This window comes from Pocillopora damicornis, chromosome 11, assembly GCF_964200805.1.
Source record: "Pocillopora damicornis chromosome 11, jaPocDami1.2, whole genome shotgun sequence".
Classification (NCBI taxonomy): Eukaryota; Metazoa; Cnidaria; class Anthozoa; order Scleractinia; family Pocilloporidae; genus Pocillopora; species Pocillopora damicornis.
The window spans coordinates 22,145,729-22,165,107 of record NC_142680.1 but is presented as its reverse complement, the minus strand read 5'-3'; the positions used below and the strand labels follow the sequence as shown (position 1 = coordinate 22,165,107).

Below are 19,379 nucleotides of genomic sequence, written 5' to 3'. Positions count from 1 at the left end.
CCCAAGAGTATAAATGGGTAGCAGAAATTAGTCAGGGGAACCTGATGAAATGACAGGAGGGAAGAGGGAGGGGGGAGGGGGGAGGGGGGGGATAACCATGGGGTGGACTGTCATCATGTCTAGGGAGGAGTAGTAATACCAAGTCGCTTCATGTGAGAAATCCGGGATTATAAGCTCAGGGTCTGGATGGGCCACTGCTTAAATACAGACTTCACCTAACTACCTACTACAGCCTCTGGTTTAAATAATTTCAATTGCTTCTGTTACGAATTATACGAACTTGCAACATACAGATCATGATTTTTTGCCCAATTTATCTCAGTCAATTAGGACTGTCTTTTGTAAATCTTGAAATTTTCAAAAATCTAGACAGAGGCGGAGTTTTCTATACTAATGTCTGAGCACTTTGTAGGCTTCCCGCAATCTGGCGGGACGCGTAATTAAGCACACAGTGGTAAAGGGCCCTTCCGCAGTAGCTACAAGACGCTGACAAAACTCTTTTCTCTTCACCGAAAATCACATCAAAATTTGCCTTTGCTAAATTTCAAGTGTGCTGCACGTATCAGCACCCCCGGGAACCCCTATATATAAGAGGGCGAGGATGCGCGCCGGAATTTCGAAAACGACCCCTATAAAATTATAAAAGGTACCTGAGTCTTATCCGTGTGGGAGTGGCAACAACAGATATCTACCCCTATCAAGTATCAATTTAAACTCAAAAAAATTGAAAAATCCCAAAAATAAGAACTTCTTCATCGATGTGCTCTAGAGGCCCAAGTCAGATCATTAAAATCGTCCTAGTGCTTATTAAATGCTTATTTCAGGTATTTTATTGAGCGAAAAACATCTTAAAAGGTACCAGCTAGGTCTCTGGCAGTCCACTAAAGTTGGAGACACCATAAAAGGTACCAGATCACTGATTTAGACCCCTGAAAGGTATGACAAGCATCCTCACCCATTTCTGATCGCCTCCTCCCCAACCTCCCCCACCAACCCTGTCAGCACCTAAAAACAAAAGATGTGATTTGCCAACTACCCTTGCGAAATGGCTTTTGGAATTCCTAGGAATTCCTAGGAAAATCCTAGGAATTCCTAGGAATTCCTAAGAATAAAGGTGTGAATTTTCACGGTAAATTCGGACTGGGAATTCCTAGGAATTCCTAGGAATTCCTAGGAATTCCCAACCATAACAACTCTGGTTCTAAAAACCTAGAAATTCCTAGAAATTCCCAGAAATTCCCAGAAATTCCAAGTTTATAGCCAACAGGACTTGGAATTCCTAGGAATTCCAACTCAGAGAACCAATGACTTTCCCTGAAAAGCTGTAAATCTAAAAAATTCCTAGGAATTTCTGAGAATTTCTGGGCATTTTTGGGAATTTTTAGGAATGTTTAAGAATTACTGGGAATTTTAAGCAAAAATTTGAGGCTAATGATATAAAATAAATACTTTAAATTAAAAAAACCCAGCTAAAATTCAAGTATTCAATGAAATTTATTTAAAAGCTTGATTAAGGCGTACATGTAAAATATTTTTGATTAATTATTAACATCAATGTGTGGTAATATTAGGATGGAATTTGATTTATTTTTCTTTTCTTGAAAACTTCATACGGATTAATCCTCAATTATAGCTATTCGTATAAAATAGTTCTAATCAATCATTAAATTTGGTTTGACACAAATTGTGAATAAAATCTGTTGATTCTTTTCCAAAAAATACAATATCCTAAGTTATATTTATATAGTTATATTCTTGGGAGTGAAGGGGCTAATTACAGACAAATAAAATTGATTTTATGATTAAAATCTTGTTATAACTGTAACAATAAATTAGAATGAAGTTATCCTAAACTGCAAACTTAGCTGCTGTTTGTACTGTTTGTATTTTTTTTCCTGGACTCACAATGAGTTGGCCTTGAATGAGGTTATCAACAAGAACCTTGACCATTTTGTATCTGGATTCCTTGACATCTGAATTTGAAAAAAAAAATATATTAAAATATGTATGTTTAAAGCTCAGACCAGGCTTTTAAGATGGCTATGAGGAAAAGGGCATTCATTGGATTCTCAAATTGAGAAATCTGTGTTATATTGAGTGACTTTTATATTGGAGTTAGTACATCTCTCTCATGGATTTTACTAAAAAAGGGCTGAATACATTATTTTGTTTTTACCAAGGAGGGCTTCTTTATGTACTAAAGTTTGTTATGAATCTTGAATGTTCCCAAACGTGACTAGAGGAATCTTGAGACCTTACTGATAGGTTTATTTCATTGTAAAGCATAAGCTTAAGAAACTGCGGCATGCAAGTGACCGACTCGATTCTCAGAATTATTCTAGTTTCAGTTGCGCCGAGCGTTATGTAAGCTTAATTCAACCCGCTACATCTATTCTTTTATAAGATTTTGATCACAACGAATATCGCAATTTTTACTCACCACAAACTTTCAAAATCGTAGCTTTACAGATGGCCACTCGACCCTTGTTTGTACCGGTCCATATGTCAACTGTTGTCCCTACTTTTAACTCCACGGCGCCAACGACTTTCTTCTCTTTTACAACACTCACGCTATTCTCGTTTTCCCATTGAACCAGAATAAAAGCTATCTTTAGAAATGTTATATTAAGCAAAACAGTTGAGAAAAGCGATCAACCGATGAAAAGTACATTCAAAGATGAGCGCCAAATGGAGTCTTCTTTGTTTCCGATCACGGGCATGATCACGTGGATCTTTTAGGACTTGTCATTGGCTAGCAAAGTGAATCCGCTGGCTTGCCGATTGCAGTGTTAAGAGAAGCGCCCAACTTTATTTTGACTTCTCCGACCGGTTCTCTGCTTCTAGAAGATGGATAGCTTGGTGATATAAATAAAGATGTGAGCTCACTCTATGTAGAAATAATCGACAAGAATCGATCGTATTACAAAGGCACGATTTGTGGCCGAAAGTTGTCGAGGAAACAAAGACTCGAAACTCACTTGAGTTGTGTTAATGGCAAAGGTGAGAAATAACAGAAGCCAATCACAGTTTTGAATGCTACTACAAATCGTCTTTTACCCTCATATTTATAAAAGAAGGATACCACATTCGGAAGTGTAAGAGATACATAGATGATCCCAGTGTACCAGTACCTAAATCTACAAAGCTTGACCGTAGCAAGCGTTCAGCAACACGTTCCAACACCGCCATCTCGATTCCTCAGTCAGTCGTTTCCACTGAACTTAAAGCAGTATTGACAACAGAGTAGAGTGCGTCTTACAAAGGAGAAACATTTGTACAAGAGACAGGAGTAGCTATATGCGATTACAGAGGTGCGTTGGAACTCTGGTCCACAAATAGTTATGCACTGCCCGAAGTATAAAACAATTTTGTTGATAGCTGACAGACAGAGAAGAACAACAAGTAAACTTAAGAGCTGTTATTACTGAAGTGTGACTAGCATTTTTCATTTTTATATAAAGAAGGACTTGTAATTTGCACCAAAAATAAAAGGATGTAATATTTTTTTGGGAGATCCAGTGATTGGGACATTTAAGAAATTAAGTTATGAAAGGAAACTTGGTTGGTACTTCTCACTACTAACAAGTCTTGTTGACAAATATTTTCAGATCAGAGTTTCAAATAAAGTAAATTGAAGACGTCATATAAAAGGTGTTTTTCCTCAAAGGGTACATTGACTACTTCTGTCTTGTCTGCATGCCAAATGTTTGCAAAGTGTGTGGATGATCTACAAGTATTGGAACTCTTACAAAAATGTTTTGCAAGAATAAAAACAGGAAAACAAATTACAGCAATTAGTCATGAAAATAGAGCAAAAAACTGAAAAAAAGCAGCAACAACAATCATGAAAAAAGAAAGATTAATTAGGTGTTGAATTTGTTGGTCTAAGGCATGAAATTTCTACTAAAAGTATTGTCAACAAAAAGTCTCTGACAGTGTTTGAGGCAACTGAGCTTGACTGTTCCAAGGTTTTCTAACAAAGGCAACCAGTAATGTAGGTTAGGGAAGTAAGATAACAATGTAATTATTGTTAATTATTGTGGAAGTTGGCAATTTCCATTTAACATAACTGACAGCTGGTTCATGAGAAAATCCATATCAATATAAAGATTTACTAAAACTTAGTTTGAGTAATAAATTTTATGATCTTTAAGTTATAAACATGTACTTGTATGTATATCTCTTGGTAAGTTTTGTATAGCATACCTTTTATTGAGCCAATTAGTTTTAAGCCTCTGAAATTAATCTTTTTCTTAAAACCTTCACATTCAAGGTATTGAGAATTTCTTAGAATTTATGTGGACCTCAGGGTATTAAAATTGCCTCAAATTCAATTCCCAGCAATTCCCAAGAGTTCCACACTTCTTAAATTATAGGTAGTTTGTAAAGCTGAGAATTCTTAGGAATTCCTAGGGATTCCAAGTCCTCACAAAACTGGAGTCTTCCTTTCCCAGAAATTCCCAGTAATTCCAAGCTTTTTAAATCAGAGTTAATTTGCATAGATGGGAATTTTTGAGAATTCCTAGGAATTCCTAGGAATTCCCAGAAATTCCCAGAAAACTGGGAATTCAGTTTGCAAGGGTCATTTGCATAATTGGGAATTTTTGAGAATTCCTAGGAATTCCCAGAAAACTGGGAATTCAGTTCGCAAGGGTACGAGCTGTCAGTCTCACCTCGTAAAATTTACGTAAAGTGGTTATTTACCTATAAAAACTTTAGGCACTGATCTGTCAGATTTTTATGCTGACAAAATCTGTCCTGCTTTGAGGCAGGACGGCTGTACTTTTTTTTGTTTTGTTCGTCTTGACATAATTTGGTAGAGATTAAAATAACTGTACGTCTGCATTTGTTAAACAGACTTTTCAAGTGCATCCGGAACTCGATATGTGCACTTCTAGGGCATAGAGTATTCTTTTGTAACATAGCCAAAGATCTCGTGATGTGTACTGTTCAAGCCTTTTTCTCTTTTCAAAGAGGCATCAGAATTATTTTGATGTCAAATTTGGAGTAAACTGCTTGCGCTTATTAGGACATATTGGGCTACAAAATATGAAAGTAGAAGAGAAAACGAATTTGGGTGACTTGCCGCCGTTTGTCTGATGCATGTTGACATTAGCTCTTAATTGGCTTCTGATTTTGTGTCTATGTATCCCTCCCATTCTCAGAAGGGAAAAAATATTTATTTTGCAACTGAGTAATATGTTGAGCTGATGTTTAGAACCATTTTCAATCACCTTTTTTATCAGGCTAGGATGACATAAAAGAACAACTTTGTAAGAAGCATCAGTCTTCTCACAGTTGCTATGGCTACAGGAAGAAGTTCAATTAAAGTTCCATGTGAAAATGAAGACTTACCTGACAAAGAAAATGCACCAAATTTTGACGAGGACACTTTACGAGGTGAGCTAGGTTGAACTTCGGCTTCAGTAATTGTTAGAACAATTTCTATTTGATCAGGATCACTTTCAAGAATGCAAGCAGATGTGGAAAAGGATACATACACTGTATGACCACTTTAAAGGATATTTGACCAGTCATGACTCTCTTTTATGATTACAATATGCTGTTAATTGAGAAGATCTATAACACAGAAACTTTTGCTATTTTCTTTTCTAACAGTTCAAAGCAATAACACAAAGTTATAATAAGTTATAAGTCTCCTCGAGCAACCCACAGGCATTTGATCTTCATCCAAGCCAAAGAGGGTGGGGGGGGGGGGGTTTAACCCTGCCTGACTGGCGTTAGGGAATTTGAATAAAAACTGTCACATCTAATTTCCAGTAGAGTACAAGTGTTAATTATCATTGAATATGGAGGTGTTTAAGATAGATAGTGTACTTTCACTAACAAATGGCTCAGAAGAAATAAGGCTTCAAGATCTAGGTTTTTAAGCTTGGTCAATTAGTTTTTAAAGCTTGATCAACTAGTTGAAAGTCAAATTGCTAATTATTTCGCCTTTTACATAAAATTGTGTGGGGCATTTGAACATTTTATTAATTTTTCCCAGGGAATGGAAATTTTAGGAAACCTATCTCCAAAAATTTAAATGCCCAGGGGTTTGCCTCAAGTTGAGTGATGCTTAATTCTCATTGTTATTCTTACCCATGATGTCACCTACATCATTGGCATCATCATAACTATTGAAAATCTGCAGATTTTAAATCTCCAGATCTTGGCAGCTCTGATTATACTCTAATAATTATGAACTACGACCACAGACTTTGACACCTGTTTTTAATTTTTTTTTCGAATTATTTTATTTTTTCTTTGCAGCCACAGCTGATGTTTATAGAGATGAGGGTAATGAGGCCTTCAAGAAAGGAGATTTCATCAATGCTATTCATTTTTACACCAAAGGAATTAAAATGAACTGCAACGAGAAGGAACTGAAGGCCAAACTGCACAACAACAGGGCTATTGCATATTCTAAACTTGGTAAGATGATGAGAGCTTTAATATGCATTTTTTTGCTATTTTGAAGCTATTGAGTTGTCAGTAGTAGTTTTCTGAACAAGGTGATAATTTTGAATGCATGCCCGGAAAAATTTACATCTTATCTTGGCCTCTCAAATATACAAAGAAGTAATCTCTTACCCCAGATATCAACGAGCATCACAAGTTTTTCTCAAAATTATAGTAATGGTAATTGGTTTGCAACATGTATGGCTAATCAGAGATATTTATTTCAATAACAGGAAATCACCAGGATTCACTAAGGGATGCAGAAGCAGCCATTGAGTTAAATCCAACTTTCTTCAAGGCAATTGTGAGAGGTTAGATATGTTAGCTATACTATAATAATAAGAATAAAAAAAGAACTCAACACTCTAAGGTTAAATGAGGTTAAACAGAGTTCAATCTTGTCTCAATGGACTTTAATTAAGAGGTCGAGACCACCCTGATGTACATTTGAATCCAGCTCTTGGCTGCTACGCCATTACTTCCATTAATCATGATGAGAATATTATTTTGAACGGGGTGAGGAACTCAATGCGGAATGCAAAGTAAATTTCAGCATGAATATTTTAGTTCCTTAAGTCCAATGAGTCACAGGTGTCAAATATGTTAAGAGCGTGTCCACGAGAGCACCGGGCGGTCGTGCTACATGCCATCTCACCGATTTCAATGAAACTTTGCCAGTTTAAAGGGTCCACCCCAAAACTCAAAACGACAAACTGGTTTCTGTTTTGGTTTTTTTTCCGGGGGGAGATAGACCATCCCCCCGGTTTTTCTTGGTTTTCACCAAGGAAATCGCTTCAAATAGGTAAAATGTATGAAGCTCTCACTGCGATGTTATTTAACCGATTACTTTGAAGATTTGCACACATATTTTTTCATCCTTAGTTAATGTCTGCTGCGAGTATCAGTCAGTTTGATTGACGGCTTGTCAATCAACAGAGGCAAATATACGACTGTGTTTTTAGACTTTTCGATTCATCTAAATATTTTACAACTTTGAGGTCAAATATCTCCCGTTGCTAGAAAGCTACAACACTAATCTTAATTACCCTTTATAACCCATCATTTCATCTCTGAAAATCATCAAAAAAATCTTTGGGCACTACGGTATTTTTGTCTTGGATGCCTTTTAAAATCTGCGACTCTGACAAGTTTCTCTCAACTTCACCTGTCAAGCAATTCTTGCTCTAAGCGGTCACTTGAAAAAATAAACCTACATTTTTTAGCTCTTTTTATACAAGATGATTGATCAAGAAAGGTGAAAATTGTGAAAAACTTTCCAGAAAAACTTTCGAGATACATGTAGACGAAAAATCAATGGGAAAATCGTAGCGTTTCTTTCTTCGGTTAGTTTATTACTTTGAAGATTTGCTAAAAATCAGCAGATATGGCTTTTGTACGGCACAAAACATTCATTAGTCTATAATTTGATTGTTTATCATCATCACTGCTCATTTTAGGAGATTTTAAAGTCACATGCTGCGGGTTGGCTGATATCACTACATGTTCCAGTGTGCTACAACTTCGGCTTTCACAGACGAGAAATTCTGCGCTCTCGCTCGAGAGCAAATATAAATTGTTCTATCGGACTAAAAACTGTGCTTCTATCCCGAAAATAAAATTAAAATAGTGTTGACGTTGTCACTTACCGCCATCGAACATTTACATACAGAACTCCGCTATGCTAACATCTGTTGTGTGACCCAAAGACTCTCCGTAGGAATTATATAAGCGCGTTGTTCATGCTATCTGCTAGATAACAATTTCAGAATAATCTGCAGATCTCTATGATTATTTACCTGTTTCGATCGTAAAATATCTGCATATTTTTTCATGCATTCTATTACTACATATAAATCTACATCTCTCTAGATCGAGTGTTGCGGGCGTTTAATTGCGTGACTTGTAAAATTTTTAAATAAGAATGAGCCAGCAGTAATTTGACGAGTAGCCTTCCTGCAAATTTCCCTTGATGAAATCCCAAGACATAGCCAGTTGTTTTCGTGAGCAAAGACAATAAATATGAAAGAAAAGTGAGATGCGAATGTCTTTTTTATTTTTTTAGCTTAATAGCAGCTGTACCCTCTCCTGCAGTCTTCGTCTAAATTTTGCAAGGTCCCTCCTTATCTTCTGCCTTGTTCGGTCAGTTTCGAATTCGGAAGCTAGATCATTGGCATCGGCCTCTCCGTCCTCATTCATATTTACAGAGGGGTACCTCATCAATAAACCAATTTTTGTTACAGCAGATAACCGGCTGAAGTTTAGAGCGATTTGCTGCTGTATCAACCGGTCAGTCTTAGACAACATTTCTGGCTGGTGTCGTCTCTTAAACTCTCTCGATATTTGGGAAATCACATTAGAGGCGGTTGCCTTACTAGTTTCCTCCCTTGCCCAGCACACGTCTAGGAGATAATTCCCTGCTTTCTGAGAAAAGGTGGCTGTTTTTTGTGTTTTCCAAAGAGCCCATCCAAAGTCCTCTTGGCTAGTTAAGGATTGTTCGTCAAAATTTTTACCTGAGGTCCGTCCTCGAACGTAGCCGTCCCCTATAGAATGGCAAGCCGGTCTTAGTCCATTTCCTCTTGATCTTATCCTAGGCGGAATTTTTTTGTCGACTTCACTGTGTCTGTCTTTGTCAGGTACATTTGGATGGCAGCCATTGACTGAAACGTCTTGATACATCCTTTTAGCAAGAATATCTCGCTTTCTTGTTCCGTCTATGACGGATTGGGTTTAGTTCTCGCGATGACCTGCGTTCAGAAATCTGTGCTGATAACCACCCGCTTCTACGACTAGTTTGCTGAAGGTTTCTAATGTGATGAGCGTAGTGAGACCCTGAGGTGCTTCAAACTGTGCCAGTTGGTCTGCGCTATAAACTTGTCGCAGTTCTTTAGTCAGAGGGAGGATCGCCCACCTCTATCTATGTGAGCGCTCTTCTTGCCCTTCTTCCTTATTCATTGTCGACTCTAAGATAGCAGCTACAGTACGCGTTCTATTTAGGTTTACAGTCAGCTTGCGGCCACCAGAAAGACTCGCCACCAGCTTTGATTTCTTCTGCCATCTGCAGATTCATCTCTCTCTCACTTTATGTCTCCGATTTTTATGAGGAGGAAACTGGCATTTACGAACCCGAAGGTCTGAATCTCACACCAAATTGTGCACGATATTTGAGGTACATCGTGAAATCGCGGCCTTCGTAATCTCCAAATAAGCCAATACGCGCTAGAATAAGCTCCATCTCGGACGAAACGCATGTTTGGGATACATCGACGTCTCTCAAATGTTTTTTTTTTTTTTTTAAGCTGTATACCCACGAATTTAGAGGTATGAGCTGTTGCCGTCCCTGGCAAGCGCGAGAAAAGTAACATTTTGTTGTACAGTTAGTTGGAAATGAACAAGACAACTGCACCATCTTGACTTTATCAATTCGAGTGTTAGATTGAATTGAGGGCTTTTTAGACTCTCGATTTCTTATATGGCATCACTATGAAGACGTAATACAACTGATACACCTACACTACATAGGTTTAACAATGTCTGTTGCGCTCTTGCTAGAAGGAGGAAAATATTACCGAAAGTGTACGCTCTTTTTAAAAAGAGTTTCAGAGACGTTTCAGAGATGTCTATCTTTGATCGGCTGTCACAAAAAAATGACCCCCACTTAAATTTACCAGGAAAAATGAACTTACCAACTCCTTGTTGAAAAAATTGGAATTCATTTGACCGATACGCCGGTTGTTTCAATTTTTCTTTTTCCTCGGGCTGCTATGAAACAGTTCATAAATTGACTAGTGAATAAAGTGTTTTGAAATACCGTTCGGGATTTGCCTTTTTTTTCTGCGTGCAAATCAAGGGTAGACAAAGTTTTTAAAACATTTGACTAGAATTTCATGGAGTTCACCTCGATAATTCTCGTCGGCCAGAGTCAAGACGCGCCAAGCTAAGCGAAATCGCCCTCGAGTAAAAAAAAATTTTCCAAAGAATAAACGTGGCGAGCGTGAAGAAACGCACATTTTTTTCATCATTGTGATCAAAGCCCAATGATGTACCTAAATTGGTACTTACGGTATCAAACCATTGATTATGACAGGGTGAGCTTAGTTTTTCTGTCGAGGTCGAAGTGACTTCACATTAAAAGCATGTTTGACGGAACAAACTAGTGAGCATCACTGCACGAACTCAGAAAGTAAAAACTTGTTTTTATCTCCCACGCGTTTCGTCTGACAATAGTAGACTTCATCAAGGATTTTTTCAAGTAGGGTAAATAAGCTTGCTCATATACAAATAGTAAATAAGTTGTGTCTTTACTATTGAAGTCAGTGGATAGAATACGCCAGGTGCGCCTACGGTGTTATACATGCGTGACATTTTCCGGACGTTACACGTAAGAGTACGTGATCCGTTTAAGGGTCACAGATTTAGTGTAAATATTTCACTCCTCAACATCACCCAATGTCTCTAGTTTACAGAGGTCTTAGAACGTTTCATTATATGGAGTTGCCTTCTGCGGGTAGAAGGCTACAAGCGAATTTCTCAGGCGTAATTGTCTTTGATTTCTCAATTGATGTTGTCGCAAACACAGTTTTTGGGAGTCACGAGACAAAAAAACTTATCAGGACCTAGTTTCATGTTCTAATGGAAATAAATAGCAAATAAAAATACATTTTCTTGAGAAATAAAGTCACAAATGACGGGGGTTCTCTGAAAAAAATAGTGATAGAAAAGGATTTCAGTTCTGGTCAATATTGACTTTTCATGGCCTACTTCCAAATCTGAGGGAACGTGCTGAGGGAATAAAAAAACATAAATGTGTGATAATGCAAGCAAGAGAATGAAAATACAAATAAAGAAAAAGGAGAAAACCTAGGAACCCGTCTTGCAGCGTGCAGATATCTTTTGAACCAGACCTACACACATAAGCCCGACACCAGCCAGAGAAACTCGGAAGAGTCCTAGCTCGCACGTACACGCAGGAAAGGCCATGGCAATCACCGAAAATAATAGCAAATGCAGATGATATTTGCAATCGAAAAACAGGAAAATAAGATAACAGAAGGATTAGGAACTTTCTAGAATTGTCTTCTTGAAAAAAAAAAGATGAACAATTTTTACTTCTCATAAAAGGTCACGCAGTGACCCTACAAATACTATTCCTATACGTGGAATTTCTTGATGGTGGAAAGTGGAAAAAACATTTTCCGGTCTTATTTTCTGGAAACATGGCGTAGTTAATTAATTTATGCGGCCATTGATATTTCCTAACAAAAACGGGGGGCAGAGTTTCCCGTCATTCGCGGTATGGAAAAGCCGAAGTTGTTACACTCGGGAACTTGTACGTCAACAAGCAGGCGACATGTGACTTTAAAATCCCCTCTCCTGTTACAGTTTCCTTATTGAAAACTGTGCGATAATGATAATAGACGATCAAAGTATAGGCTAGTGAATGTTTTATTCTGTACAAGAGCCCTATGTCCTGATTTTAGCAAATCTTCAAAGTAATAAACGACTGAAGAAAGAAACGCTACGATTTTCCCATTGATCTTCCGTAAACATGCATCTCTCTAAACGTGAAATTTTCCATTCCTATAAAAAATCTCGAAAGTTTTTCACATTTTTCACCTTTCTTGACCAATCAACTTGTATAAATAGCTAAAAAATGTAGGTTTATTTTGTCAAGTGACTGCCTAGAGCAAGAATTGCGTGACAGGTGTAGTTGAGAGAAACTTGTCACAGTCGCAGATTTTAAAAGGCATCCAAGACAAAAATACGGTAGTACCGAAAGATTTTTGATGATTTTCAGCGATGAAATGATGGGTTATAAAGGGTAATTAAGATTAGTGTTGTAGCTTTCTGGCAACGGGAGATATTTGACCTCAAAGTTGTAAAATATTTAGATGAATCGAAAAGTCTAAAAACACAGTCGTATATTTGCCTCTGTTGATTGACAAGCCGTCAATCAAACTGACTGATACTCGCGGCGGCCATTAACTAAGGATGTAAAAATATGTGTGAAAATTCTCAAAGTAATCGGTTAAATACCATCGCAGTGAGAGCTTCATACATTTTACCTATTTGAAGCGATTTCCTTGGTGAAAACCAAGAAAAACCGGGGGGTTGTCTATCTCCACCTGGAAAAAACCAAAACAGAAACCAGTCTGTTTTTTTGAGTTTTGGGGTAGACCCTTTAAACTGACAAAGTTTCATCGAAATCAGTGAGATGGCATGTACCACGACTACCCGGTGCTCTCATGGACGCGCCCTTAAGTCACTATCTAGCTGTTTTAAAAAGAAGGATCAGGAGTTACCTAACTTTGAGTGTTTTTGTGGGAGTTGTTGATCCCAATTTAAGTGTTCTTAGAAGTATCAGTTGTCTGTAAAGTTAATTAAATCTAACTGAAACCTAATAGGGCCTGTTTTTTTTTTTCCGTTTAGTTTTTTTGTACTGTTTTGTTTTGTCCTTTTTTTTTTCTTCTGGTCTGTAATGACTTCAATGGTTTCAGGTTCTTTTCTCAGAATTGAGCTACAGTAATAGTATGCTTCTTTGTGTTGTTGCCTACAGGAGCCACTGCTTGTGTTGAATTAAAGAGATTTGAAGAAGCAATCACTTGGTGTGATAAGGGACTAGCTGTATCCTTTGAAGGAATCTTTCATTTTTAACCGCAGGTATAATGGAAAAAGTTTCCATAATTTGATGTTTCAAGGGAGAAAGTACAAAGAAGGGTATTAATTATGATGGGAACTTGTAAGCTCATATACTTTAAGTGTGTGTGATTAAAAACATAGGAGAAGTTATTACCTCATGACTTATTAATGAAATTACTCCTTTTGGCCAATTTGACTTAGTTCTACTATCCATGCCAATAACTGGTACATTAGTTTAAATAACCCTTTAATTTCCCAGACCAAATTTGTAATTATCCTTACTGTCAACCATACAATTCTTGTAATGTTAGTACAGAGAATTCAGTATTGCATCAACTAACTATTTTGAAATTAATATTTTTTTTTTACTCTCAACATTTATCTGATTGATATTGTATTGCTATTGTAAGGAGAAATTCTCTTTTGGTCACTCACGGGAGTTAAAGGGTTAGAAGACTAATATTCATCCAGTTTATACATAGTACTTGGGTAGATGATCTCTCTAAAACAAGCCAAAACAAAAAGCTCGGTAATGTTTACATATCTTATGCAGATTTTCTTGCCTTCGACCTTTTGCCTCTACTTAGAGACTCAGAAACTTTCGTTGTGCTTTCCTATGGACAAATAACAATTTTAAAGACATGTATTTGTGTTGTGGACTCATTTCTTCCACTGCTGTGAAACATTTGTCTGATGTTAAAGCTATATTAATTTAAAAATTGAGCAAGTGCTGCTCAGTTTTTGGAAACTAGGGATTAAATCTAGATATTTCGCGTTAAAGTTTGAGGCTGCACACAGAAAAAACATTGTTTGAAGTGTGGATTTACTTCATAACTGACTTTAAGACTAAATGTTGATAAATCATCTACTTTTCATGCAAAGCCCTCCTAATGGGCCATTTTATACTTGTGTACTTAGTTGCCAAGCCTTTGATTTGGAGTGAGGCTGAAGGTGACCTTGTTGTGATAGAGACCAGTATCTAGAAACGATAATAACAAAGTAGTTTGCATTTAAAAAGCTGCAATGTTTTTATCATAACAAGGTCACCCTTAATCATGGCTCTTGTTCAGAGGTTTGGGAACCAAGCACGCAAATGTTAAAATGGACTATTACATATCAATATGATCAGAAACATAATCTTTTTTTGTTTTTTCCACATTTTTAACCCTTAACATAAAAAAGATTGACAAAAACAATAGGATTTTGTCGTCATTAAGACTTCAGTCTGTCAATGAAGTGGGAGATAAGTCCATGGAGGAAAAAGATCCTATTAGTCATGACCACGGTAGTGCAAGTTCAGGTGATGTCAAGAAAGTCATAGATCTCCATAATCAGGGAGAAGAAGCTATAGAGTACCTCAACCTATATCTTAAAATAGCTAAAGAAGTCGGAGACAAGCATGGGGAGGGTAACGCTTATGGCAGTCTTGGCAATGCTTATTTTAGTCTGGGTGACTTAAAAAAAGCCATAGAGTACCACAACCTACATCTTAAAATAGCTAAAGAAGTAGGAGACAAGCATGGGGAGGGTAACGCTTATGGCAATCTTGGCAATGCTTATCACCGTCTGGGTGATTTCAAAAAAGCCATAGAGTACTCCAACCTACGTCTTAAAATAGCTAAAGAAGTAAGAGACAAGCATGGAGAGGGTAAAGCTTATGGCAATCTTGGCAATGCTTATTTAAGTCTGGGTGATTTCAAAAAAGCCATAGAGTACCACAACCTACATCTTAAAATAGCTAAAGAAGTAGGAGGCAAGCATGGGGAGGGTGTTGCTTATGGCAATCTTGGCAATGCTTATTACAATCTGGGTGATTTAAAAAAAGCCACACGGCAAAAAAACAAGCGTTCACCGTACTGAAAACGAAGGTTGAATTTACGGAAAACGTGGCAATTTACTATCGTTTACCCGTGTTTTGCCTACGGAAAATCCGACGTTTTCTGCGCGTTTTCGCATCGGTGAATCCCAGTATTCGTTCCATTATTCGGTAGTTTTCCTTCGCGGTAAATGCAGGTAAACAATTCATTTTCCGGCATTAACCGCTCGGTTAACACATGGCAAACAGCGTGTTTTCCTTTCGTTCATTGGTATTTTCCGAGTGAACAACAACGTATTCACCGGAGTTAACAGCTGAAAACACGCATTTTCCGGGAAGGTTAATGTGTGTAAATATGGAAAAACATAATATTTTCCAGAGTTTGCAGTTCGTATAACGCATAGAAAATGCCATGTTTTCTTTTGTTCGCAACCATTTTACGCCCGGTGAACGAAATGTTCACAAGAATTATCCAGTCGAAAGCATGCATTTTCCAACGTTTTTCCGCAATAGTGAATTCGAGAAATTTCGTGAAAACGCATTTTCAGGCGTTTTACCTTTTATTGTTGTTCGGTTAATCTACGGAAAACAACATGTATTCTGCCATTTACAGCCATTTTGCGCATTCCAACGTTATGTTCACTGGTATTAACCAGTCGAAAGCATGCATTTTCCGGTATTTTCTGTAACGGTGAATTCGTGCAAGGGATGCATTTTCCCGCGTTTACCGCCGCACGGTTAATTACTGTTCGTTAAATTTCACTTCCTGGACTCAGCTCTACTGCAGGTTCTCAAAGCATTTTGTCCTATTTCCCTTTCCCAGACAGGATTAGCACTCCTTTAATAATTCTTATCAAGTTTATTAATGCACAATGATGTTAGTGGTACAATTTATTCAGAGTCCAAAACGGAGCCTGATAACAATCATGTTTGTCATCCTTATTTCACTTTACACATTTTTTCTCTCTAAAGCCAAGAGGCAAAACTTAACCCGTAAAGTATAACTGATGTTATAAAATTGGAAGGATGACTGTCTGAAAAATTATGTGCGGGTCTATATATACAAACTATAAACAATTTGCAAAAATGAGTGTCAAGGTTCGAATAAAATATAATTATGTGAACTTCATGTGCTGAGGGAATCAAGGCAACATTCTGAGAATACCACCTTACATTTAATTTTATACCTTAGATCTATTTTAAAAACTTCTAATGTTTGAAATTGCAACTGAAGAATAAATTTAATTGACTAAAAATACAACTAGCTGCAATTCAAACACAGAATTTTCTTAAACCTTAACTGTGAAGGCTGGATGTATCTTTGACTCTGATATATTAATTATGACACTTTGAGCCAAATTTGAAAATCATTGAAACTTCTAAAATATTAACTTAAAGAGAAAATATTTACTTGGACTGAGAAAATCTTGGAGTACTCCATCTGATGGAGAACAAGAGAACTCTAAAAGGAAGAATGAAAATTGCAGCCACCCCTAAAATAGCAGATATGTCAAGGATTTTGGGCTCTTTAAAATGAGCATGATAAATTTCTCTCATTAATAAAAATTCACTTAAATGCACAATTCTGTGATAATGTAGTGTGATAATGTTCAAAAATCTATTCATATAATGTGAATTGTTTGCCAAAAAACACCTGCATTCAATCCTGGACATAAGTGCCAAATGGTGGTCAGGGAAGGCAAAATATTCTAGAAACTGATTTCACTATCCACTGACAATAACTTAAATGTAGGCTGCTCAATTACTTAAATTGCTCAAGATATTACATGTTATACATGTATATGTTTACAGTCTTCAAACTCTCTTGCAATCAACCATGATTGTACAGAAGTCTCACTTCACATTTGTTAACTAAGGTGGTTTCTTGTGAGAAAATTGAAATCAGCAAATTGTCAAATTAAAAACTAAATTCAGACAGAATTAAAGGAATGGAGATGGTAGACCTACATCATCTGTATAATTGGGTAGAAATGTAGCAACTTCATAAGAGATGGTCCTAGGGAAGAGAGTTGAGTGACTGTATACTAAAATTAAAATTAAATTTAGGTGGTGGCCCAGAGCAATTTTTCTGGGATCTCTCTACTATTTCTATGACTTGGTCTACCAACCCTTCTGTTCACTGACTGCCTCTTTTGCTGATTTGTCATGGAAAACTTATACCTCTGGTCTAGTATATGGAAGAAGTTGGTAACTTCTTCTGTCCTCCAGGTAAGGGGCCTTGTTACCATTGATGTGGGATCTTCTTCATTAGACTCGTCTGAGGAGACAAGACTAGGATGCAGGGCCTCAAAAATTGGTTGTCTCTTCTCTTCTTCACTTGCCACTTTGAGTCTCTTATCCAGTTTCTAAAAGGGAAAATGTGAAATAAGTTTTTATAATACCGAATGGTGAGCAATTCCTACAATAAAACATTTATAAAGCCCTTGTGTCACTGGTCAGAGTTGTTCTCGGCATAAAATGTTTTGTATCAGCAGATCTACAGTGTAATTTGAACCTTACCCTGTTTTTAGATCAAACTTGAATTCAAACCTTTTGAAATTTACTCAAACATACAAGCTGATAAGATAATAGAGTGTTAAAGAGCCAAACAAATTTTTTTATCCTTTTAATTCTTTGTCGCTTCTTTTGCTCCCTCTGATAATGCTCGTAAGTACCATTTTCTTCCTGTCGTCTACGTTTCTTTGATGATGCAAAGTTTTGAGAAATAGCATCTGAAAGAAAAGGTAAGTACGCCACAATCAGTTATATGAAAAAGATTGTCAGTTTTCAGGGTTGTAGTGAGCAAGGGGCAAGATGGGGCACTTGTTTCAAAAAAATTCAACCCAAAGTTAAAGACAAATTGTGTTTATTTGGCAAAACAATCCCCATTCAATCATACCTAGAATTCTTCTTTCTGTACAAAGAGAATCATTTTGAATCTGCTCTACTTCTTTGACCTCTTTCAAGATGGTGGCTACTACAGCTAGGTTTGGTGGTTCATTCTCTCTGTAAGAAATTGAAATAATCCCATCCATTAATAATCTGAAAATCTAACTGCGAAAGATAACTTTTGAGTTAAAACAGGATAAAACAGAGTTCTTGTGCTCAAGTATAAAGTGCAGATTAAAAAATTTTTTGTTCCAAATGTTTGGGCTTAGCCATTCAACAGTGGAAGTCTGATCAGCAGGTGATGTTTTGTTGAGAAAGTTACTTTCTGTCTCTCATGGCCCAGAGATCTTTCTCAACAACATATCATCTTTTGACTTCCACTGATGAAGAGCTCAGCCCCAAATGTCTACAACAAGCTACACAATCAGCCAGCTAGCTCACCATCAAATTTTTTTTGAGCATCCAAAGGAAGACATTTCAAGCAAAAAACATTTTTTTTTAACTTTTCAACAACTTTTTGTTTCTACATTAGCTTATATGGTAAAGTTTCCGCACAGCCCCATACCATTGTAAAACAAATCTGTTTTCCCAATGGAAATGTATTGTTTTTGTCATTGTTTTCTCTGTTCAAGAACTGAATGCATAATGTAGGATGGGGCTGTACGGAAATTTTACCGCTTATATTATATAACTTTAAACATGATTTATTAAGCTGAGGCTTACTTCTTGTCAGTGTTCCATGCAAGGCCTAACTGTTCAATCTTTGAACGAACATAGTGCTGTGAACGATAACAGTTCATTAGTATTAAAAGTGCGGGTTCCATGTATTTCCAAACTGAACAATGAAGAAATTATTATTAAAGATTCCTCGGCGCCTTTGAAACAGGACACAAGCGGTCTGTCAAACATATATAAAGGCGGTTGTGCGGCAAGAAAAACAATAGGTGTGAAAAAACGAAAATTTGTATGGCGCGCATTTTAAAACCAGCTCTCGAGTTTGGTTGGCAAGCCGCAAAATTTTTGAAAGCAAGTCATCATATTAATCTAAGCTGCGTAAGAAACATGCACTAAGAATAACGTATATGTTGTCGACTAAGATTACTCACCGAGAGATCTGGATGGTGGGCGATTTTTCTTTTCTTTGAAGAACTTGGTGGCGTTAGCATTCCGAAAGCGCTTCCCTCTGCGATTGCAGGACCGTCCACAACTTTTCTTTCTAAAGCTGCAATCTTCTCCTCCAAGGCTTTGAAACCGGTCTCGATCCGCGTCTCGATACTCTGCAGCTTGTTAAGGATGGCATCAGAAATATCGGTCTGGTTTCCCTCAACGATTTGAAGTGAATCATTCACTTGTCTCAGCTGCGCCATGACTGACGATTGATCTGTTGTGTCCAATTTCTTTTGAACTTCAGTAAGTTTCGTTAAAACGAGGCGGAATTCTGAAGTACTGGCGTTTCCAATTCTAGAACTTGCCATTTTCGATCGAAAGTTAAACGAAAGATCAACACAGCAGCGTCTGCAGTAGAGTCAAATTGTTTGTTGTGCACTTGGAGGTTCCCCCAAGACGCTGTCAAACT

General features: G+C 37.1%; 4 protein-coding genes across 4 annotated transcripts in view; 1 reads left to right on the top strand and 3 right to left on the bottom strand.

The window, feature by feature from the left end:
* Positions 1–19,379, bottom strand: part of LOC113678410 (uncharacterized) — a 182,325-nt gene that overhangs the window by 113,932 nt on the left and 49,014 nt on the right. The window lies entirely within an intron of this gene.
* Positions 1,756–4,872, bottom strand: LOC149038283 (uncharacterized). Its single transcript, XM_089186448.1, has 3 exons — positions 4,839–4,872; positions 2,441–2,605; positions 1,756–1,973 (listed from the first exon to the last, which is right to left on the bottom strand). The coding sequence occupies exons 1-3, from the start codon at positions 4,870–4,872 to the stop codon at positions 1,849–1,851; spliced, it is 324 nt and encodes a 107-aa protein (XP_089042574.1). The 3' UTR covers positions 1,756–1,848.
* On the top strand, positions 5,246–13,764 carry LOC149038282 (hsp70/Hsp90 co-chaperone CNS1 homolog). Its single transcript, XM_089187225.1, has 4 exons — positions 5,246–5,400; positions 6,274–6,435; positions 6,696–6,773; positions 13,016–13,764. Exons 1-4 carry the CDS (start codon positions 5,304–5,306, stop codon positions 13,111–13,113), a joined length of 435 nt encoding a protein of 144 aa, XP_089043351.1. The 5' UTR covers positions 5,246–5,303; the 3' UTR covers positions 13,114–13,764.
* LOC149038281 (uncharacterized) lies at positions 15,754–19,285 on the bottom strand. Its single transcript, XM_089187233.1, has 5 exons — positions 18,910–19,285; positions 18,527–18,582; positions 17,814–17,920; positions 17,538–17,646; positions 15,754–17,281 (listed from the first exon to the last, which is right to left on the bottom strand). The coding sequence occupies exons 1-5, from the start codon at positions 19,276–19,278 to the stop codon at positions 16,978–16,980; spliced, it is 945 nt and encodes a 314-aa protein (XP_089043359.1). The 5' UTR covers positions 19,279–19,285; the 3' UTR covers positions 15,754–16,977.

Coding starts and splice junctions, on each gene's coding strand:
- LOC149038282 (XM_089187225.1), top strand. CDS start 5,304: ATGGCTACAGGAAGAAGTTCAATTAAAGTTCCATGTGAAAATGAAGAC. Junction 6,436..6,695: donor TATTGCATATTCTAAACTTG/GTAAGATGATGA, acceptor TTTCAATAACAG/GAAATCACCAGGATTCACTA. Junction 6,774..13,015: donor CTTCAAGGCAATTGTGAGAG/GTTAGATATGTT, acceptor TGTTGCCTACAG/GAGCCACTGCTTGTGTTGAA.
- LOC149038283 (XM_089186448.1), bottom strand. CDS start 4,872: ATGCACTTGAAAAGTCTGTTTAACAAATGCAGAC. Junction 2,606..4,838: donor TCTGTTTAACAAATGCAGAC/GTACAGTTATTT, acceptor TTCTAAAGATAG/CTTTTATTCTGGTTCAATGG. Junction 1,974..2,440: donor TACGATTTTGAAAGTTTGTG/GTGAGTAAAAAT, acceptor TTTCAAATTCAG/ATGTCAAGGAATCCAGATAC.
- LOC149038281 (XM_089187233.1), bottom strand. CDS start 19,278: ATGGCAAGTTCTAGAATTGGAAACGCCAGTACTTCAGAATTCCGCCTC. Junction 18,583..18,909: donor CCCACCATCCAGATCTCTCG/GTGAGTAATCTT, acceptor TATCGTTCACAG/CACTATGTTCGTTCAAAGAT. Junction 17,921..18,526: donor GCATGGAACACTGACAAGAA/GTAAGCCTCAGC, acceptor AATTTCTTACAG/AGAGAATGAACCACCAAACC.